This window comes from Amblyomma mixtum, chromosome 6 (genome assembly GCF_055824585.1).
Source record: "Amblyomma mixtum isolate Tamu chromosome 6, ASM5582458v1, whole genome shotgun sequence".
Lineage (NCBI taxonomy): Eukaryota > Metazoa > Arthropoda > Arachnida > Ixodida > Ixodidae > Amblyomma > Amblyomma mixtum.
The window spans coordinates 93,099,248-93,117,318 of record NC_143017.1 but is presented as its reverse complement, the minus strand read 5'-3'; the positions used below and the strand labels follow the sequence as shown (position 1 = coordinate 93,117,318).

The 18,071-nt window shown below is 43.6% G+C and overlaps 1 protein-coding gene across 1 annotated transcript in view; it reads left to right on the top strand.

Annotated features, from left to right (window-relative positions):
• The first annotated feature begins 212 nt into the window (after window positions 1-212).
• LOC149339708 (kinesin-like protein KIF28) overlaps window positions 213-18,071 on the top strand; it is a 34,081-nt gene continuing 16,222 nt past the window's right edge. Inside the window, exons 1-12 of the mRNA XM_089550976.1 lie at window positions 213-466; window positions 3,071-3,203; window positions 4,642-4,721; window positions 7,812-7,926; window positions 8,074-8,185; window positions 10,299-10,406; window positions 11,636-11,766; window positions 12,292-12,362; window positions 12,552-12,612; window positions 14,117-14,272; window positions 16,118-16,242; window positions 17,764-17,924. Coding sequence (XP_089407102.1) covers window positions 296-466; window positions 3,071-3,203; window positions 4,642-4,721; window positions 7,812-7,926; window positions 8,074-8,185; window positions 10,299-10,406; window positions 11,636-11,766; window positions 12,292-12,362; window positions 12,552-12,612; window positions 14,117-14,272; window positions 16,118-16,242; window positions 17,764-17,924 — 1,424 coding nt within the window. The 5' untranslated portion in view covers window positions 213-295. The remainder of the gene's footprint in view (window positions 467-3,070; window positions 3,204-4,641; window positions 4,722-7,811; window positions 7,927-8,073; window positions 8,186-10,298; window positions 10,407-11,635; window positions 11,767-12,291; window positions 12,363-12,551; window positions 12,613-14,116; window positions 14,273-16,117; window positions 16,243-17,763; window positions 17,925-18,071) is intronic.

Genomic DNA, 18,071 nt, shown 5'->3' with positions numbered 1-18,071 from the left:
AGCGAAGCTTTAGTCAGCTACCCAAAGCTTTGAAAGAAGACTTGCTTTGTCTGAGACTTGTATTCTCTCGGATGAAGCCAGGTACTCTTGCCGAAGCGTTGACTGAGTCTTTTCTCTCACCGCGTGTTCATTTTGCGCTGGCAAATAAATCCATATTCCTTGCTCTCTTTGTACCGTGGATGCCGTCGCTCACGGCTTTTAATGCCCTTATTAACCCTGCATTGGTTCAATTCCTTAACGTTCACTCCCGCACAGCGAGCGCGAGCGACAGCGAGGAGCCAGGTGCCTAGTGCGCATGCGCGAGCAGGAGACGCAGCTCTGGAGCCCCGGCCAGAGCCACAGCTTCGAACCGCGCAGCTTCACCTTCGACCGCTGCTTCTGGTCGCACGACGGGTTCCTGCGACTGGATGACGGCTACTGCGCCCCCGACCCCGAGCACGAGCGAGGAGCCCTCTACGCGGATCAGGTAACCCGGACCTCGCCAGAGGTCTGGCCCATCGTTATTATTATTATCATCGTCATCAACCAAACTACGTCCACAGCAAGACGAAGGTCGTTGGCATACGAAGGACGAAGGTCGTTGTTTACCCAAATGTCTGTTTAGCTTCACTAATTGATTGTACCACATGCTGCATTCAGCTTTTTTGTTATTTTGTTTTGTTCCTGCGGTTGTTATGCCTCTAAAACACGATCTGTTTATTTTTTTGTGTAAATTACAATGTATACTACTGGTTTTTGTTTATTTCTTTTGTTTTCTACACTCTTAGAAAAAAGGGGCGAATAGGAGGCGAGAGGTTAGTCTTTTTGGGGACTAACTGACCTGCCACTGGCAATCGTCCTTTTCGGGACTAACTGCAAAGGGTGTAACTGTTGGTCCCCTTCGAAAGGGTGCAACCGTTAGTCCCCGGGAGCAGACATTTAATGAAAAAATGCAAACGACGCGTGATTTCCAGCCTCATTTATAGCGGGATAGTTTCCGACAGAACTTCACACATATAACAACGATAAAGGAAACAGAAATAAACATACATGAAAACACCAGGATTCGAACCGACAACCTTTGGATTATGAGCCGAGCGCGGATATGACTACGCCACCACAGAGGACAGTCCACGGTGGAAAATAAAAGCCTTGTATGCGAAACACACACACGGTCTGTCTGTACCGCTCAAATTGTTATCACAGTGTGGTGGTTTTGGTGTCATATGCTTTTGAAAAAACCTGCGGTAAGCTTTAATGCGCACGCACAACGGTCTAAATCACGTTTTGGCCAAAAAAGAAGTGCTGAACTGTGCATACATTACGGCCGGTACTTCACAACCACAACAGTGGTTTTCTTTTTGTTTCTTTTTTTGCGTATAAGGTGGTCTTCTTCCTTGCGATTGGCAGCTGCACATTACAGCCTGTTGAAAACAAAGGTAGAAGGCGATGGTTCACTTCGTTTTTTGTTACCGGCGGAGAGCGGTGGCAGGGAATTGACTGCTAAGTGTCGCCGATACTTACACAGCATCACATAAGCTCGTAAACAACGGCAACGGTATGAAACTACGTGTACTTGCTCAACCGTAACTTTTACAACTCACATTTGACACGTATTGAAGTTCGTAGTAATTGTTTATGCACTTGCACAGCTGCCAGCCGTTTCGGTGGCACGAAGCCTATTTCTCACGGAAAAGGGTATCCGCCTCGTCACAGGCAGCGGCAGTGCCCTCACTGGCCTTAGACGACATCCATGCGCTTCAAAAATCGAGTACTATTGCAGTCAGGGTCTTCTCGCGCAATTTTCGCGTGCTGCTGTGCTGCGATTCGCCTCCCGTTAGTCTCTTTCTCGGCAGTTAGTCCGTTGAGTTTGCGCACGGCGCGCATTTTTGGCAAGGAGTGTGTCGTGTGCAAATTTAGGGACTAAAGAGCCCTTTTTAGGACTAAAGTTGTCTTTACTCCCCCCTGGGCCGGTTTTTTTCTGAGAGTGTACATGTGCTTTCTGTTCTTATGTATAGCACATTGGCGCTTGGTCAATATTATTTTGTGTTGTGTGCCATTGCTCCCCCCTATGTAATACCCTCGATTGAGGGCCTTTAGGGGTTTATTGAATAAAATAAAAAATAAAACTGACCTCCAAATAAATGCTATCCTTTGTCACCTACAACTTCCTAATCTCATCAGCCGCCTCCTGGTGCCGCTTGCCTTCTCTTGGAATCCACTCCGTTACCCTTGAAAGTCCATCGCTTATCTTGCCTTCGCATTACACGCGCTAGTCATGACCACTGCTTCTTGTTGATTTAAGTTAAGATATTTTATAATCACTTTAGTTCCCGTATCCACTGCCTGTACTCTTCCTCAGAACTTCTTTAAGTCGAGAGTGGAAGTTAACGCGAGGCGACACCTTCACGTAAAGAATGATCGATTCTCGAGCGCATGAGTACGGCACACAGTAAGCTGTCGCTATGCAAGTGCGGAGCGAACAGTAAGCTGTCGCTCTGCACCTGCATAGCTTCCACTAAAAACTGCAAGCAGTTGAGAAATGCAGCATAACGATATTTGCGGCTATCATCCCTAATCACGCAGTTCCCTTGCTTGCGATTAACCAAAACAACACCTTCGTGCGCTGTGAACGAGGTGAAAAAAAAAGAATTCAAATTTAGTTTCTTTACCTCAATGGTTACGACGGCTTCAAAAGTTTGTCAAGTTGTCAGAACTCTATAGGATCTGGGGAAGAGGGGGAGGAGGGGGGGGGGGTGAAGTACATTGCGCTGCAACTTTGTAACTTTTGGAGTAATTGGCAGCATAAAAAAGGATTGGTCAGCCTCTAGCTCGCACATAAAACACGCTTCCACAATTGTTGCTTAGGTAAATTTATTGGAGGGAGGGGGAGGGGGGGGGGAGAGGAAGTATTTCTCATGAAGATTGTTTCCTTCCCTACAGCTTTAGGGGCTTTCCGACTGCGGCAATGAAAAGTGTCATCCCTCTAAAGACTACCCAAAATGCCCACAACCAACTGGTGTTTTCGAGGTTGCATGAACTACACACCTGCCCTTTTCTTCCCGCATCATTCGGCTGTCTTCGTTCGCAGGAGCGCGTGTACAAAGAACTCGGACGAGAGGTGGTGCGAAGCGCCTGGCAAGGCTACAACGCGGCACTCTTGGCCTACGGCCAGTCCGGCTCTGGAAAGTCTTACTCCATGGTCGGCTACGGCACGAACACAGGTAAGCCCCATACCCCTTACATTCTTGTGATTTAGCCAACGAACATCCGCCGGCCAAAAGCCCCTAACATAGGGCAAATTCCAAACAATAGCCACTAAGAACGTGTTCCACTCAAGGCTATTCCCGTTCACGATCTCACAGACCAGGCACAACGCATTTTTTTTTTATATTCAAAAGATAATTTAGCTACAACAGCACTTCAGAACGACTGAAAAGAACAGTCCATGGGGTTACATCAAGCAGCCGTCATTCATGTTGCACTCGTTTCATTTCGCCCTTATTACAGTGCAAGTTCTGTGCGCATATACGAACATCTACTTCGTAATGTAGCAGTGTTGAACGCAGCATTAACTTTTGGACTACCAACAAAGCATTTGACACATTCCACCAACTGGTAAAACTTGCGCCTTTTGAAATCGGCTTAGAACTCTGAAATCGTTCTCAAAATTCAGAATAATTCGATATTTCTTTTTATTTTCTGTGGAAAAACTTCTGCGCATGTTGAGCGCATATTACGAATCCCAAATTAAGTGTGAATATTTCGTCATTCGAAAGGAAATCCGCCAAGCCGGTGTGTCAGTGGTTACGGGGTTAGGCTGCTGTCTCGAAGGACCTGGGTTCGGTCCCGGCGGTGGCAGTCGCGTTTCGATGGAGCAAAAAGCTAGGGACCAGTGTACTGTAAAAGAGACGATTGTTGGGCTAGTTGGTTCATGACACTGGAACGAAACAGCGCGACAACAGGGGACTACAGAAAGGAAGAACACAGACAGCGTTGTGTTTATGTTATTCCTTTCTGCAGTCCCCTGTTGGCGCGCTGTTTCGTTCCAGTACCGTGTACTGTATGCTGTCAGTGCAGGTTAAAGAACTCCAGGCGGTTGAAATTATCTGCAGCCCTCCGCTCAGTGTCTCTCATAGCCTGAGTCGCTGTGGAAAGTTAAAACGCGATAGTTCAATCCAAACCAAACCAAACTAAACTAAATCCTTTTTTTTATACGTCTGCTGAAATTAGGACTTAACAGCAGGAGTGAAAGTTTGAAAGCGAGGGGTCACACTTATTGCCCCTTTAGCAAGTGACTAATTACCGACATCCCGTCGCATGCGCGAATGCTAACCGGATAGACCGGACAAAGACAATGTTGCACCATGCTATGGAATAGGACAGGGAAAACATGTTCATGTAAAAGGTTGCAGATTATGCGCACTTCCAAGAATAGTGCATTTGTTCATAGGTTTTCGTGTTTACTTTGTTTACAGGCTGATGTGGTATACAACGTAAGTTAGACTTCAGACTGACCTCCACGTTAGTGGGGGTCACAGCAAGACAATATTTTATCTTTTGAACGATGCACTTTGGCATATTAAAAAAAATTTAATTTCTATGTACCTGTTTTCATACAGGGGTATCATTCTAACCTTTGTCTTCTTCATCAATACGCAGGAATGGTGCCGCGACTTTGCGAAGACCTCTTCCAGGAAATTGAAAAGAAGCGAAGCGTTGGAAAGCACATGGAATTCGAGGTGGGAGTAATAATTTGATGTCATTCCTGTCCATAATCCGATTATTCTATGGAAGAAGGCTCAGAGTCATCTCGTTTCTGAGAGAAAAAAAGTGAGGTTTATTATTCACAACCTCAAACAAAGCAAATGAAGTTATGCTTGTGCTTTCTGTGCTCAAGAAAGGTTTTATTGCTCTTCAAAAAGAGAAAAAAATCTGAAGCCACTCGTTTAAAATGTTAGAAAACGGTAAAAGAAGAACACGTACTGCAATTCCTTTTCCCTGAGAAGAACAGAGCGCTTTGTCTCGCGCGAAAAAATCCACGGCGCTAATGAATGCAAGAACTAACCAAGAGTTCGTATGCGGTTAGAGCGCTGTCAAGGGAGGAGACCACCGAAGGACGAGTATAATTAATGCAGCAGAGCAAAGGACGCCGCAAAATAAAATAAAAAATTGGAGAATAGCCCCTCTGAAAACCCCCTGGCAACAAAGCAGACGTACGAGTTCATGCAAGAAGGTTTCTTGCTCCACCGCACTTGACATCTTAATATTCTTGTTCCTCCATTCGTTCTTTTGACACTGCCCATTAGATGCACTGTCGTTAGTCTTTAGACTCGTTACTAAGGCTCAAAGCTGCGACCAGTCCTTCTTGTAGCCGGCCGAACCACTCACGAAAGAACGTGCACTGCGGTGCCGGAGAACATCGGCAAAACTGAGTGTGTCCTTCTTCGCGTAAAATGTATGACGCTGCTACCCAACAACGAGAATTTTAAACCATTACTGATCGCGACAGCAGGGCACTTGTTTTATTCTTGTATTATTCACTTGTTATTCGGCGCGCTGTATATTGCCTCCTCCTGGTTGTGCGTATTTCTTGAATTTAGTACAGCTTAGGAAATTCTCTAAAGTTCTGCATCGCACATAAAAGTCAAAACCGGCCTGAAAGTGCAGAGCCAACACGTTTTCTCGGATCTGACGCTGAGAGTGTGCCGACTCTGAAAAAAGTTTGGCAGCGGTTCAACTCTGCCTAACCCGGTTTCACGTAGCGAAAGCTACGTAAGCATGATTAACCATGGTTTATCTTTGGCTCATCTTTTACTGTTTCTGAATTCCTCCACCACTTCACAGCCGCTTATTCGTCTTCATTGATTGGCCCGATGGAGACAAAGACTGATCGATGGTCAGGGAAGGTACAGCACGTAGAAGGATTCTCGAGACCAAACACGATAGTTTTGCATTAACGCATACAGCACACACTCTGCCAAACGGGTTGTCGTTAAACTGTTGGTGAAACTGTCTCATAGCGGTGGCGCTTCCACTCAAACGAATCACGTGAATCGTTTTTCGGTCCGCAACGTTGTCCATCGGCGACTCAAAGTCGGTAGTAGGAGTAGTTAAGACAGATGTGCAAGGTCAAAGATCAAGGACAAAGTTGAAGGTCGAAGTTCAAGGTTAAAGGTGGTCCATTGAGTAGACCACACATGGTTAGTTATGCGTACATAGCAGCACTAGCCATGACTTATCTCAAGGTCATTTTAAAGTCATTCAGAGGCTCACGACGAAATGCGTCCCAGCTGGTGTAGCTTTCGCTACAAAAGTGACGACAAGCGCATACTCGTCGTTGTTACGTTACAGGCGTGGGCATGGCTGTTTTCTGGTCGAGCCCAGACAACCTCTCCGTGTTAAAGCTTGCCCCAAGGCACACTTCGTAATGGGATCCCTCCAGGCGCCTCTGTCCACTTACTCTAAGCGATTCATCATCGTGATCTTCATAATCATAGTCGTCATATTTTATTTTAATCGTGGGTTTCATATGCATAGAATTATCGCGATTACACGAGTAGATCCTTATGTATAACTGTCCGGCAGACCTCCTAGCGTTTAGCGTTACTAATTAGGAACTGTAGCTTCCTTGATAGAGCGAGCTTCAAACTTGGCTGGCTAATCTTATCAAAAGCGGGACCCTGAGAACAAAGAAAACTAGAAAAAAATTGTTCGCCCATTTCGCATGGTGTGCCGCTGGCGGTGGCACACGCTTTCTCCCTTTCAGTGCGAGTGTGGGGCAGGCATTAAGACTAGTGAATGAGACCACGTACTAGGAGAGGGTTTACTTCTGCCAAAACCAGCTGATTTCTTTTGCATTGAAATGGATGAAGCATTAGTTCCGTACTATGCAATACTGAAAAATATGCCTAAGGCAAAGAACGGTCACCATTGTGACAAGAAATTATACAGGCTTTCATGGTTTCGAACATGGTAGTTCGAAAGTAAGCTTCATTAAAAATAGATGCTCGTGGTAGTCATACCAGAAAGAGTTTCAAAGAAAATTATTTAAAAAGAAAGGACATTGGGTAATTTTCTGGAACTCCGCATTAGTTGTCAAAGCTGTGCGAACATGTGGCATTGCATCTGTGATGGCGGTCCCGGTAGATTTTTGAACTGAACTGAATGTTTATTTCAGGCAGGCAAGGCACAAAAGTACGCCTGTCAAAGACGATTAGCTTGACCACCGTAGATTGGCGCGAAGTGACTCGAAAGAATTGCACTGAACCTGCAGTAAACGTTCTAATATTGGAGATGCTTCAATACATATGCCTTTTTATGTCCAACTTTCTGGGATTAAAATTTTGAAAAGTAGAAAATTGTAAGATATTCTTAAGGAAATATTGAAGGTAATGGTCCATTCTTCTGATTTGTAGCAAAATCTTTCTTTTAATGTGTTTTCATAGATCGCATCAAAGAGTTAGGACTCATAGAATACCAATGGGGAAACATTTGGACCATAGCAAAAACCTAATAGAAAAAAATGTAAAATCGCCGTCGGGGGGATATGCAGATATAGTCATAACTAAAGTGAAATCTGACATTATATGAAAAAAACTGTGTTCATAAATGGTTTTTCAATCAAAAATGCCTTTGTCCAGAATTGTCAGGTGTGGTTTCTAGCCTCCCCTTCTGACCTATGAATGGCCGTTTTTTATCTTTTCCGTGGTCTTTTTCAGCTTAGAAAGCATGGCTTAATTGGAGACAAAAGCTATATGCCAAAAACTAATGCCAGCGCTTAGTTTTTCACCCTAACGCCGCCTGAATTCTATACTTTTGCCCGCTTTTAGGTGGAACTGAGTATGCTGGAGATTTACAACGAGGCAGTTTTTGACCTTCTGGTCGTACCTCAAGGAAAAAGGAAAGGGCTCAAGGTTCGAGAACATCCAAAGAAGGGCTTCTTTGGTGAGTGGTATTCCCAGTCTTGAACAGGAGCGCCTCAGGCAAAGCGCTCAAAGGACACCTAGATTTCTAATCACCGCACAGTGAACTTTGTGTCTTTTATACGCGGTTGCTGTTATCTCTTTTTTTTTTTCGTCCTAAAAAAACTAGCTGAAGGGCTCACGCGATGCCTGGTCACAAACTTCCGTGATGTTCTGGCCCGCATAGAAGAAGGAACGACCAATCGGAGCATTGCTTCGACGAACTCTAATGCAACCAGCAGGTAAGGAGGATGCAGCAGTGCTCTGCATGAGCTGCAGATGCCATGGACGAGAGAATGTGATGACGCAAGCTGAGTACGTTTAAGCGTAAAGATTCATACTGATCATCAGTGTGCAGCGTAGAAATATTTTTCACTGAGGCAGATATTTGCTGCACATACTACTTCCGTCACGCATAAAAATTTCTCTTCGGGAAGAAAATCCCGCAATTGGGTGAATAATACTTGCGATTCACCAGGGTGGAAATTTGGGCAAGTCGGTATTGATCCATAACATAAGAATAGCGCAAAACCAGGACGACGGGCAAAAGGGGAGAGAACACACACCAACAACACAGGCACTAACTTCCGACTGACGAAGAAAGCCAAAACCCACCAAGCGAACGGAACCTGAGCAAAAGTAGCGCATGCGCTGACCTAAGAGAAAAAAAATCGAAAAAAGGTGCAATAAAAAAAGAAAAAACGAGGAAAGAAACATGTGGATCGATATGGATCAAAGCAGTAGGTCATGATTTTTGCTGAAGATGTCCCTTTCCATTTGCAACGCACTTTCTATTCTATCGCACCTTTTTTTTCGATTTTTTCTCTTAGGTCAACGCATGCGCTACTTTTGCTCAGGTTCCGTTCGCTTGGTTGGTTTTGGCTTTCTTCGTCAGTCGGAAGTTAGCGCCTGTGTTGTTGGTGAGTGTTCTCTCGCCTTTTGTCCATCGTCCTGGTTTTGCGCTACTCTTCTGTTATGGAATAATACTTGCACGTGGAGCATTTTGCCCAGATAAGTTCTGACGCACACATCAGTGAAGATGTGCCGTCGATGCCTCTGTCAAAGGCACGGGTATGTTTTATTTCTGTGCTCTAAGTACTTTCTTCCGTTTGCGCAGTTTTGTCTCAGGCATCGAACTAATGTACACTGCGAACAAAAGACAATGAACCAGCGCCTAGGTGGATTTAAAAGCGCATTTATGGTTCAACTAAAAAGTTGATGACACTATTTTCTTTTACGGTGATGATACCTAGAGCCACATTCAACGCATGTCGCATCGTCATAGAATAGAAAGTGCGTTGCAAATGCAAAAGGACATCTTCAGCAAAAATCATGAGCTACTGCTTTGATCCATTTCAATCCACATGTTTCTTTTCTCGTGTTGGTTGCTCTAAGAAAGCAAACTAGCGGAGACGGCGTGTGATGCGGCGAAAATATGCTATTACAGTGTAAATAAATAATTGCGAAAAAGCAAAAAAAAATTTGGGTAACAGATTAGGCATTGGACAACATGCGCTTCTTATTGCATAACACGTCAACTGCGATTACATATTTCAATGTTAATGCTTTGCTTTATGTTACCGAATAACCTTCCGTCTTATTTCTGCATAGAGTTCCTCTAGATGGAGTACATTTGAAAGCATAAAGCAATTACACTTGGCGTGCGCTATTGTCGCACGACGGTAATCACCAAACGCAAGTTTCAACTAGTTTCTTGGCTAGCGAGATTACGTGAGGGCGACCTTAATGAACGTAGGTTTCTGGTTCGAGTGCAGCACAGCAACACTTCCTTGGCGGGGTTCTCGTTGTATACCCGGCGGTATTCTCCTGTACAAATAAGGCTGGGTTTACTCTTGGGTAAGCCTCGCTTTCTCAGACGCTTCTCGTCAAATAACAGGCTTGCTTTCAGAGGGAGCTATACACAGCCGTCGGTACTGTGTCTTTTCAAAGATTTTAGTTTATCGCGTTTTAATGGGTTAACTTACTAGCGTCATCTTCACAAAATCCGTCTGCCTGGTGTTGTGTGATGTCGCCTCTATTATCCAGAAGGCCTCCGCCCACCACTTACCCACTTTTGCCCTCCAACCATCACCACTCTCCAGAATTCATCACCAAACAATCCGTCTCCACCCCTCAGAACGGTCTACACACCACCCATCTGCTCTTTGCCACCCTTTAGACGTCTCCACCCGCAAGGACCGCACGCAACGCTGTAACGTAAAAGCGAGGGCAAAATACAAATGAAAGACTCAGCGGGTAGGCGATCACTGTCAAAGCGAAATGTGTAACCAATGGCGAAAACGCAGATTTATCGCATTACATCGTATATCTGTGAATTTCTTTATTTTTTTCCAGTCGCGCTCATACCTTAGTAACTCTGATGCTCATCCAAAGGACGAAAAGGTCTCCTGGTCCAGAAACCACAAAGACATCGGTAGTTCACCTCGTAGATCTCGCAGGCAGGCAAGTGCAGTTTTTGGCATCTCACTGTTTACTTCAACATTCAAGGTTCTTGAGCAAAAGCGGCGTACGAACACTGCGGTTGGATATGCAAAGCTATTGTACTTTTCACTTAATTTTTCATAATCCTTTTGGCCATCGTAACTTTCCGGTACTATGTGCTAGCCAATTATGAGATCCAGTCGAGATACCGGCGAAGTGAAAACAGTTTTCGGACACGACGGGATTTAAGGATCCAGCGTTTCGTTTTATTTTTCATTTTACTCCAGATTCAGGACATCCTGTGCGCCAACAGTGCTCTTAATTTATGTTTCGTCTTTCAAATCTCAAAAAGTAGTTTGAGAATCGCAATCTCTCATCAAGTGGTACTTGTAAGCCGTAAAATGGCCCCATATTGAACACATGTTAAGCCCGTGTAAAATCGTGCTATGTTAAGCCGTAAAACGGCTTAACATGGACCAGTAGCATGGAACACTAACACTACAAAACAACTCAAATGCGTTTCACCTCAATGTACGTTTTCCCAAGTCTTAAATTAACAAGTGCATTTTTGACATTGCACAAAGAAAGCTGAGGTCACCAAGATAAGCAAAGAATTTCTAAATCCTCCTTAGCCGATGAGTTTTCTTCTTTTTAATGGCCAAAGATGAATTTTCATAGATTTACGCATTTAACACCAATAAACAGCAGCACAGGGTGGCAGTAGAGGACAGATGTTCAAAGTTTTTGGCTGATATGCAATTTACGAATGCATGAAAACTGCTCTTTCGTTGTCGTCCTGCGCACGTTAGTGTGTGAATGAAAGCCTGAATGATATTTCCGGCACAATGTCCTCAGTGATAAGCGGACATGACACAGTGGCATACATTTGCCCTCTCCCACCTCAAGAAATAGTACTAAATTCCATGTTGGGATACTTCACTATCTGCCATACCCACTTCTGATTAGTTGCTAAGTTTCTAATCTAATAAGCTTATACTTTCGAATCAGTTCCTGTATAGTCCTGAATATCAGTGTTATTCAGAGCAAGAAAGCATAACGTGAAACCTCTTAATAATATCAACTGTGTGAAAAACGAGCAAGTAATTCAGCCTTCACAAAAACGGAGCACAAAAACAATTTTTTCCTGTTGATATCGCATGAAAAATTGCCATTTCTTTTTCCTTCTGATTCTATGTAAAGCTCTGGAGAAGTACCTAAACAATCTAACCACCTAACATCTCTGGTTTCAGCGAGCGCCAGTCCGCGGCGCAAACATCGGGCGACCGCCTTCGCGAGGGCATCGCCATCAACCAGTCGCTCTCTTGCCTCGGAAACTGTATCCATGCCCTCGCCGAGAAAGCCAAGGGAACAAACCTCAAAGGTTAGTGATGTGTTCCTGCGTCATGGATAAAGAAGGCAAGCAAGGAAAAAAGCACCCACACAGAAAATGCGCAATTGTATTTGAGAACTGTGATGAAACCTGAAGCGTTATTAGGAATTGATGCAATATGCTACCAGAATATGTCGCAGTCGCAGTGTTTAAATGATAGTGTAGGTCGTGTCGAATAGATGGCAGATTTCGTTTGTTTCTTATTTATTTATTGAACTCAAAACTTCATCTCGAAGTGAAAGTGCATTTCTGTCAACAGATATTTATCAATCCAGAATTCATCGAAGCATAAACTACCGACAGCAGACGCAGAATCCGCCGAATGAGTTATGTGATAAACGCGTGTTTTCATTCGTGTGATTACAACTAATACTACTTTTCTTTACCTGAAACGTTAGCCCGAGGTTTATTCTGAAAATTGTAACAGTTTTAACGCAATGATAACACATGAAACTCTTTGTAAATGCGTTGGTGACTAATATGCGCGTAAGCAAAGCGTTTACCTTTCATTCTCAGTGCCTTATCGGGAGTCTACGCTCACTCGATTGCTTATGACAGCGCTTGGTGGGAACAGCAAAACCATTATGGTGAGTCAGTTTTGTGTTTATAACGCCGCAGTATTGACGCGTCATCTTTATGTGTTTCCTTGACCATGTCGTCATGCATGTTTAGAGCAGACTTTATTTTGTAAAAAGCATGCCCAACAACTTTGCAAAACTAGTTTTAATGGTCGTTATTTCCTTGCACTAATATCGCTTTATCTGTGTTATTTTCAGCTAGCAACTATTAGTCCGTCGGACGTCAACTACGAAGAAACTCTTTCAACATTACGCTATGGTTTGTAAAGTAATTTTTACACTAGCCTTACATTTTGCTAGCCATACTTCTGGGCGAACATTTGCAGAGAATGAGCCCATCTTACTTCCTGGATAAGAGCTTAGGAGGAGGTGCAAAAATGACTTAAATGACACGCACTTTATTTCTGAGCTTTACATTATAGCCACGACTGGCATTTTTCATTGTGCAAGCCATAGTGTAAGGACACAAGCCATGGTGGTACAAGCACATTCTCATCTCGTTTGTAACTGCAAAACTTATGAATTTGTCTAGTAAAACATCGCCAAAACATCTGCGCTCAATCTCTGTTATAAAGCATTGCCAAAATCATCCGCGCTCACTGCCTGCTTTTAAGCCTGCATTCTTCCCACCTTATCCCTCAATGTCTCCAAGTCACCTTGAGTGGCACGACTGATGTGGATCTTATTCGAATTTCTTTCTGCACTTTTTCTTAAAAATTTCCAAAGAGCGTGCATTTCGCGTAACTAGTCCATAGGTTGCGTCCTACTGCACACCCACAGAGTCAAAGTGACATATATGAGTGTTTAGCCTCAAGGGACAAAATTATGAAGGAATATTGAATTGTGGAGGTTAACATCCCGAACCGACACATCTACTATCAAGGACGCCGTAGTGGAAGGCTAGTGCTGTACAACTCTCCGTAAATCTGTTGTCTGTTGAAGTGAAGCATAGATCCCAAATGGGGGTCGTCCACCCTTCAAAGACACCATCCCACCCGTCCCCATTTCACTCCCCTAGCTAGGGGGCTCCCACCCGCTCAATGCCATCTCCATCCCCTGACCCACTAGAACCCCACGCAGCAGTAGAATGAAAAAGTGGCGTTGAAATCGAATTCAAACAACCAGCTGAAAGCCAGCTGCCCTCGAGCAGCACCAACTACAGCATCCTCGGCCCGCCTACACTCTCCAGAAAAAATCCGTCGCGTTTTTGAAGCCTCGGCTGAGCTAAGGCATTCATTAGACTAAAAGCATCAAACTAATCATCGATGGTAAATCTAACTGCTTTCACATTATTGTCGCTTTTAGCTCCATTGTGGTCCTGTCAACATTTTAGCATCGCTATATAGAAGCTCTAAGCTCCAAGCGTCGAAAGCGTGTCTGTACAGAAATCCTGCGCACCGAAGTCGCCATCGTAATGCGAGCACCGGTTGATCAACAAAATTTCTCCTGCATGATAGCTCGAGGGGTTTCATGATACCCATCGAGAGTGTAGCATGTACATTTAAACAACAGCGTTTATCACTCCTAGTTGCCACTTTATCACTCCTAGTTATCACTTTATGGTCTAGACTGCAAGTAGTCGTTTTTACTGCGGCTTTAGAACATGTCATGTTGTGCTATGTACGAATTTTCCAAGTACTAAATATTTTGAGGATTCGCATTCTCAGCTACAGCGAATTGTCAAAGGCTTGCAATATCAAAATCTCCTTTCTCCCGCTGACATTTCAATAACGATCATTTTTGTTCTTGTTGTTTTTTTCCAGCGGAGCGGACCAAAGAAATTAAGAATCTTGTTCGCGTGAACGAAGACCCTACGGACAAACTGATCCGGGAGCTGCGCCAGGAGAACGAGGCGCTAAAGAAGAAGCTCGCGAAAGGAAACGTCGACAACGTTCTCAGCGCTGGACTGACCGACGAAGGTCAGCCTTATACCCATGCCACACGCGCACAATAAATGGTAGTAAATGCTTAAGGCCTTAAGTTTGTTAATGCCATTATTTTCGGAGTTGGTGCTACACGACCACTTTTAATGCCATTATCGAAAGTGACGATGACAATAACGCTTGTAAGGTAGTCAAAAGTTTCATCTCAATATAAACATTCCTAATGAGCGCAATACATCGGGAATGTTGTTCAAATGTAATGTAAAAACGCCTTTCCAGAAAATGCGGCTGTTCCTGCTTTAAAACTAAAAAAAGTAGCCATAAACTCGCATGCCAGCACATAAGTCGAGAGTAACTGTCAATAAGGCTGGTTAAAATGGCGCTCTTCGCATCAAAAATGCGGTATTGATGCCTAATCTGACTGAAAGTTAAGAATTAACCATTTTCTACTGGTTAGGAAGTTGTTACTAACAAAGCTGCATGCTTTTCTGCGTGTGGGATGAAAATGAGAGTACACATTGCACGGGCGAATGAGTTGTGGCGAACTCAGTAGGTCGCGAATGGCAGTAAGGCTAATGCCATTAAATTTATGCGTGTGGCGACGCACGAATGCCATTAAAACTTAAGGCAGTAAGCACTTAATGGCATTAAATCTGTCCGTTTGGCACGGGTATTACTCCGAAATAGAAGCAGACTGAGTTAAGCAGACCTGCGCCCCCAGAATGAGCCCTTGGGGAATAATGTCAATCCACCGCAAAAGAACCAGACGCTGGGCTCGATCACCGCCGATATGTTAAAAAAAATTATTTAAAACTTATCGCATCTCGCATAATCTAAGCCTGTAATATTTTTGCCAAAAAAATTATTCCTGAGGTGAGCTCAGTTTGAACGTTACGAAAAGGGATGAAACCAGTCACCGCTGAATTACTTATGTAAGGCGGGTGTTTATTTAAAGGAACTATGACGACGGGAGCAGCGGCCAAAATAGTCAGAGATCATCCGGGTCGAGCACCGAAGCACACATGACGACAGCGATGCTGCTGCTGATGATGATGATGATGTCCTGAAGCGCATTATCTTCGTCTTTGTCACGCATGTTCGTCTTCTTCTTTACACTGATGAAAAAAATCCAAGTTTAGAAAACCTTTCCCAAGTTTTCTAATGATATTTGCATAGATCTTGTCTTTTTATATAATTCAGATCTGTATATTTGCATGGTATAAAAACTTGTATAATTTAAATAAAATGTCAAAATAATGCTGTTATGGTATTTAAGAAAAATATCAGCTTCCCCTCGCAAATTACTGAATAGCCATCTTGCTTCCCTTGATACCTTTTACCTACAAAAATGTACAGCTGAAGAAACTGAATACGTCAAAGTGAAATGAAATGCTGAAGTTGCAAAAAAGTGCGTTTGAACTACAAGCTCCCGTTTATTTCACTGTGATGTGGTCCAGGAAAAAATACATATGATGGCAAGTTCAGTACATCAGGTTATTGCCTTTACATTTTGGAATTTTATTCAGGGTGATTTTTGTTTAAAGCCAGAAAAAAAATGTACAAATATAGTAGAACTAATTAAAGCAAAAATAACTCATTTTAATGAGTTATAATGCGTATGGACAAGCACACAACGGCGTCTGTTATATTTTTCCACTTGGCTGTTTTTTTCTTGGGAATAGATGTGGTTGTTAGCGTAAGCAAGCGTATATTTTTCTTTTTTTTTTTTTGCGGCCTTTCTTGTGTAAGAGCTGCTCGTCTTCACAATGATTCTTCGTACAATCTTAATCCCTTTCTCGCTGTGCGAAAAAAAAAACTATTACATTGAATTCCTCCGAAGCGTCGTCCTTTTCACTGCCACTTTATATATTTTTTTTCCAGAATTGAGTCAGCTCAAGCGTAAATGGGAGGACGATATGCAAGCCGTGATCAAGGAGAACGAGGCACAGATGCTCATCATGAAGCAGTCCTACGAAGAGAAGCTCAAGAGTGCTGCTAAGAAAGAGGTGCGCACGAGCATAGTATCATATACTTTCAAGTTCTAATTGTATGCTATTATTACGAAGTATACCACAAAATTCTGTGATTGCAGTGAACTGCTGTTTCATACCTTTATTTCTCTGCTTTTTTGTCGAGTGAAGGAAGGCTCGACATACCATCTCTTTATATCCTGCCTTACAAATTTTTGCAGCAGACAAGAACTTAGGGCAGTAAGGCAACACTCGTAGAGAAGCACATCATATCGCGAATTAGCAGCTTGGAAGCCTACTACTCATTTCAGGCTTCTAAGTACTGCATAAAATTGATATACAAGGTGTATGTACTGCTGGCTGCCTACGCAAGGCGTCTGAAAACATTTTTCTTACTGGCAGGAAGCTGCTACCACTGGCAGCCTAACTTGTGCAATCGATTTTTTTCTCTGCACTCTCAAAGTCGATGTTCGCGCTATGAACGCCATAAACGTGTAGCGCTTCAGAAGCGGCACTCGGTACCGGTTCCCTCGTAACTTGTGAGGATTTTAACTTGCGCAGTGAATTAACCTGATCAAAAACAAGCCGCCGCGGAGGCTCAGTGGTTATGGCGCTCGGCTGCTGACCCGAGAGACGCGGGTTCGATCCCGGTCGCGGTGGTCGAAGTTCGATGGAGGCGAAATGATAGAGACCCATGTACTGTGCGCTGTCAGTGGACGATAAAGAACCCCAGGTGGTTGAAATTTCTGGAGCCCTCCACTACGGCGTCCACCATTGCCTGAGTTGCTTTGGGACGTTGAACCCGCTAAACCAAATCTAAACCTGATCAAAAACTCCTGGCGGCAGTTTTAAAATTAGAGCTTCTGACAGGCTTCTTCACACTTTGATGACTCGTTAGAGCCAGATTGATTTTTTTTTTAGCGTGAAAGATAGTTTTTGTTGATGATGAATTTTTATGCCGCAAGGGCACCTGTGGCCAAAGAGCGCCTGGCACAAGGTGTTTTCCTTCTATTCAAGGTGGGGTAAAAGACCCATTTCCCAAGCATTCCACCCTGAATAAGCCCAGCACCCGACCAGGGGAAAGCTTGTACCCATTGTATCACCCGTGGGTACCCGGAGGCACTGGGGATGGAACCCCACACCTCCCGCATACGAGGTCGGTGCTCAAACGACGAGGCTACCGCTGGAGTAAAGATACTTATCTAATGCATAAAAATATTATGAACACACTGCAGAAGAGATTGCTAAAAGCCAGTTCCATCCAAATTTAATTTAAAACCTCGTGCGGTTGCTAAGAAAAGCTAAATAAAGGTATGGCTTCGAAAGAATTATAGTCGCATCAAGTTCTGCCTCCGTATGGTACCTGTGGTCAAAGATATTAGCAATATTTACCAAACTGCAAAGTAATAAAATCGGCTTTTCAAAGAAACTGCGATGCATAATCAAGAAACCTTCTACTTGAGAAAAAATTATTATTCTAAAAAAAAAGTATATGAAACCACTAGTTGCGCAACGTGCTCCAGCGGATTTCCTGTTGGATTTCGTGGTTTTTTGCAGGACACAGAAAAACTAATAGTCGAGGAAGAGAAGAAGGCCATTCCACATTTGAGCAACCTAAATCTGGACCCCCTTCTTTCTGGACGCATAGTACACATTCTTCAGAAGGGAACGTCTACTGTTGGCAAGGCTGACGCTGATATAACCATGCTTGGTGTAGGGTAAGAAACACTCCAAGCCCATCACAAGAGGCTCTCAACAATAGCATGCGGTTTTTCTTTGTTCGCAGCATGTTCTGTAATAACTTAAATGCTACAATCACAATGAAAATTTTTTTCTCCGACCTAATTTTCTTATTATGGATTAAA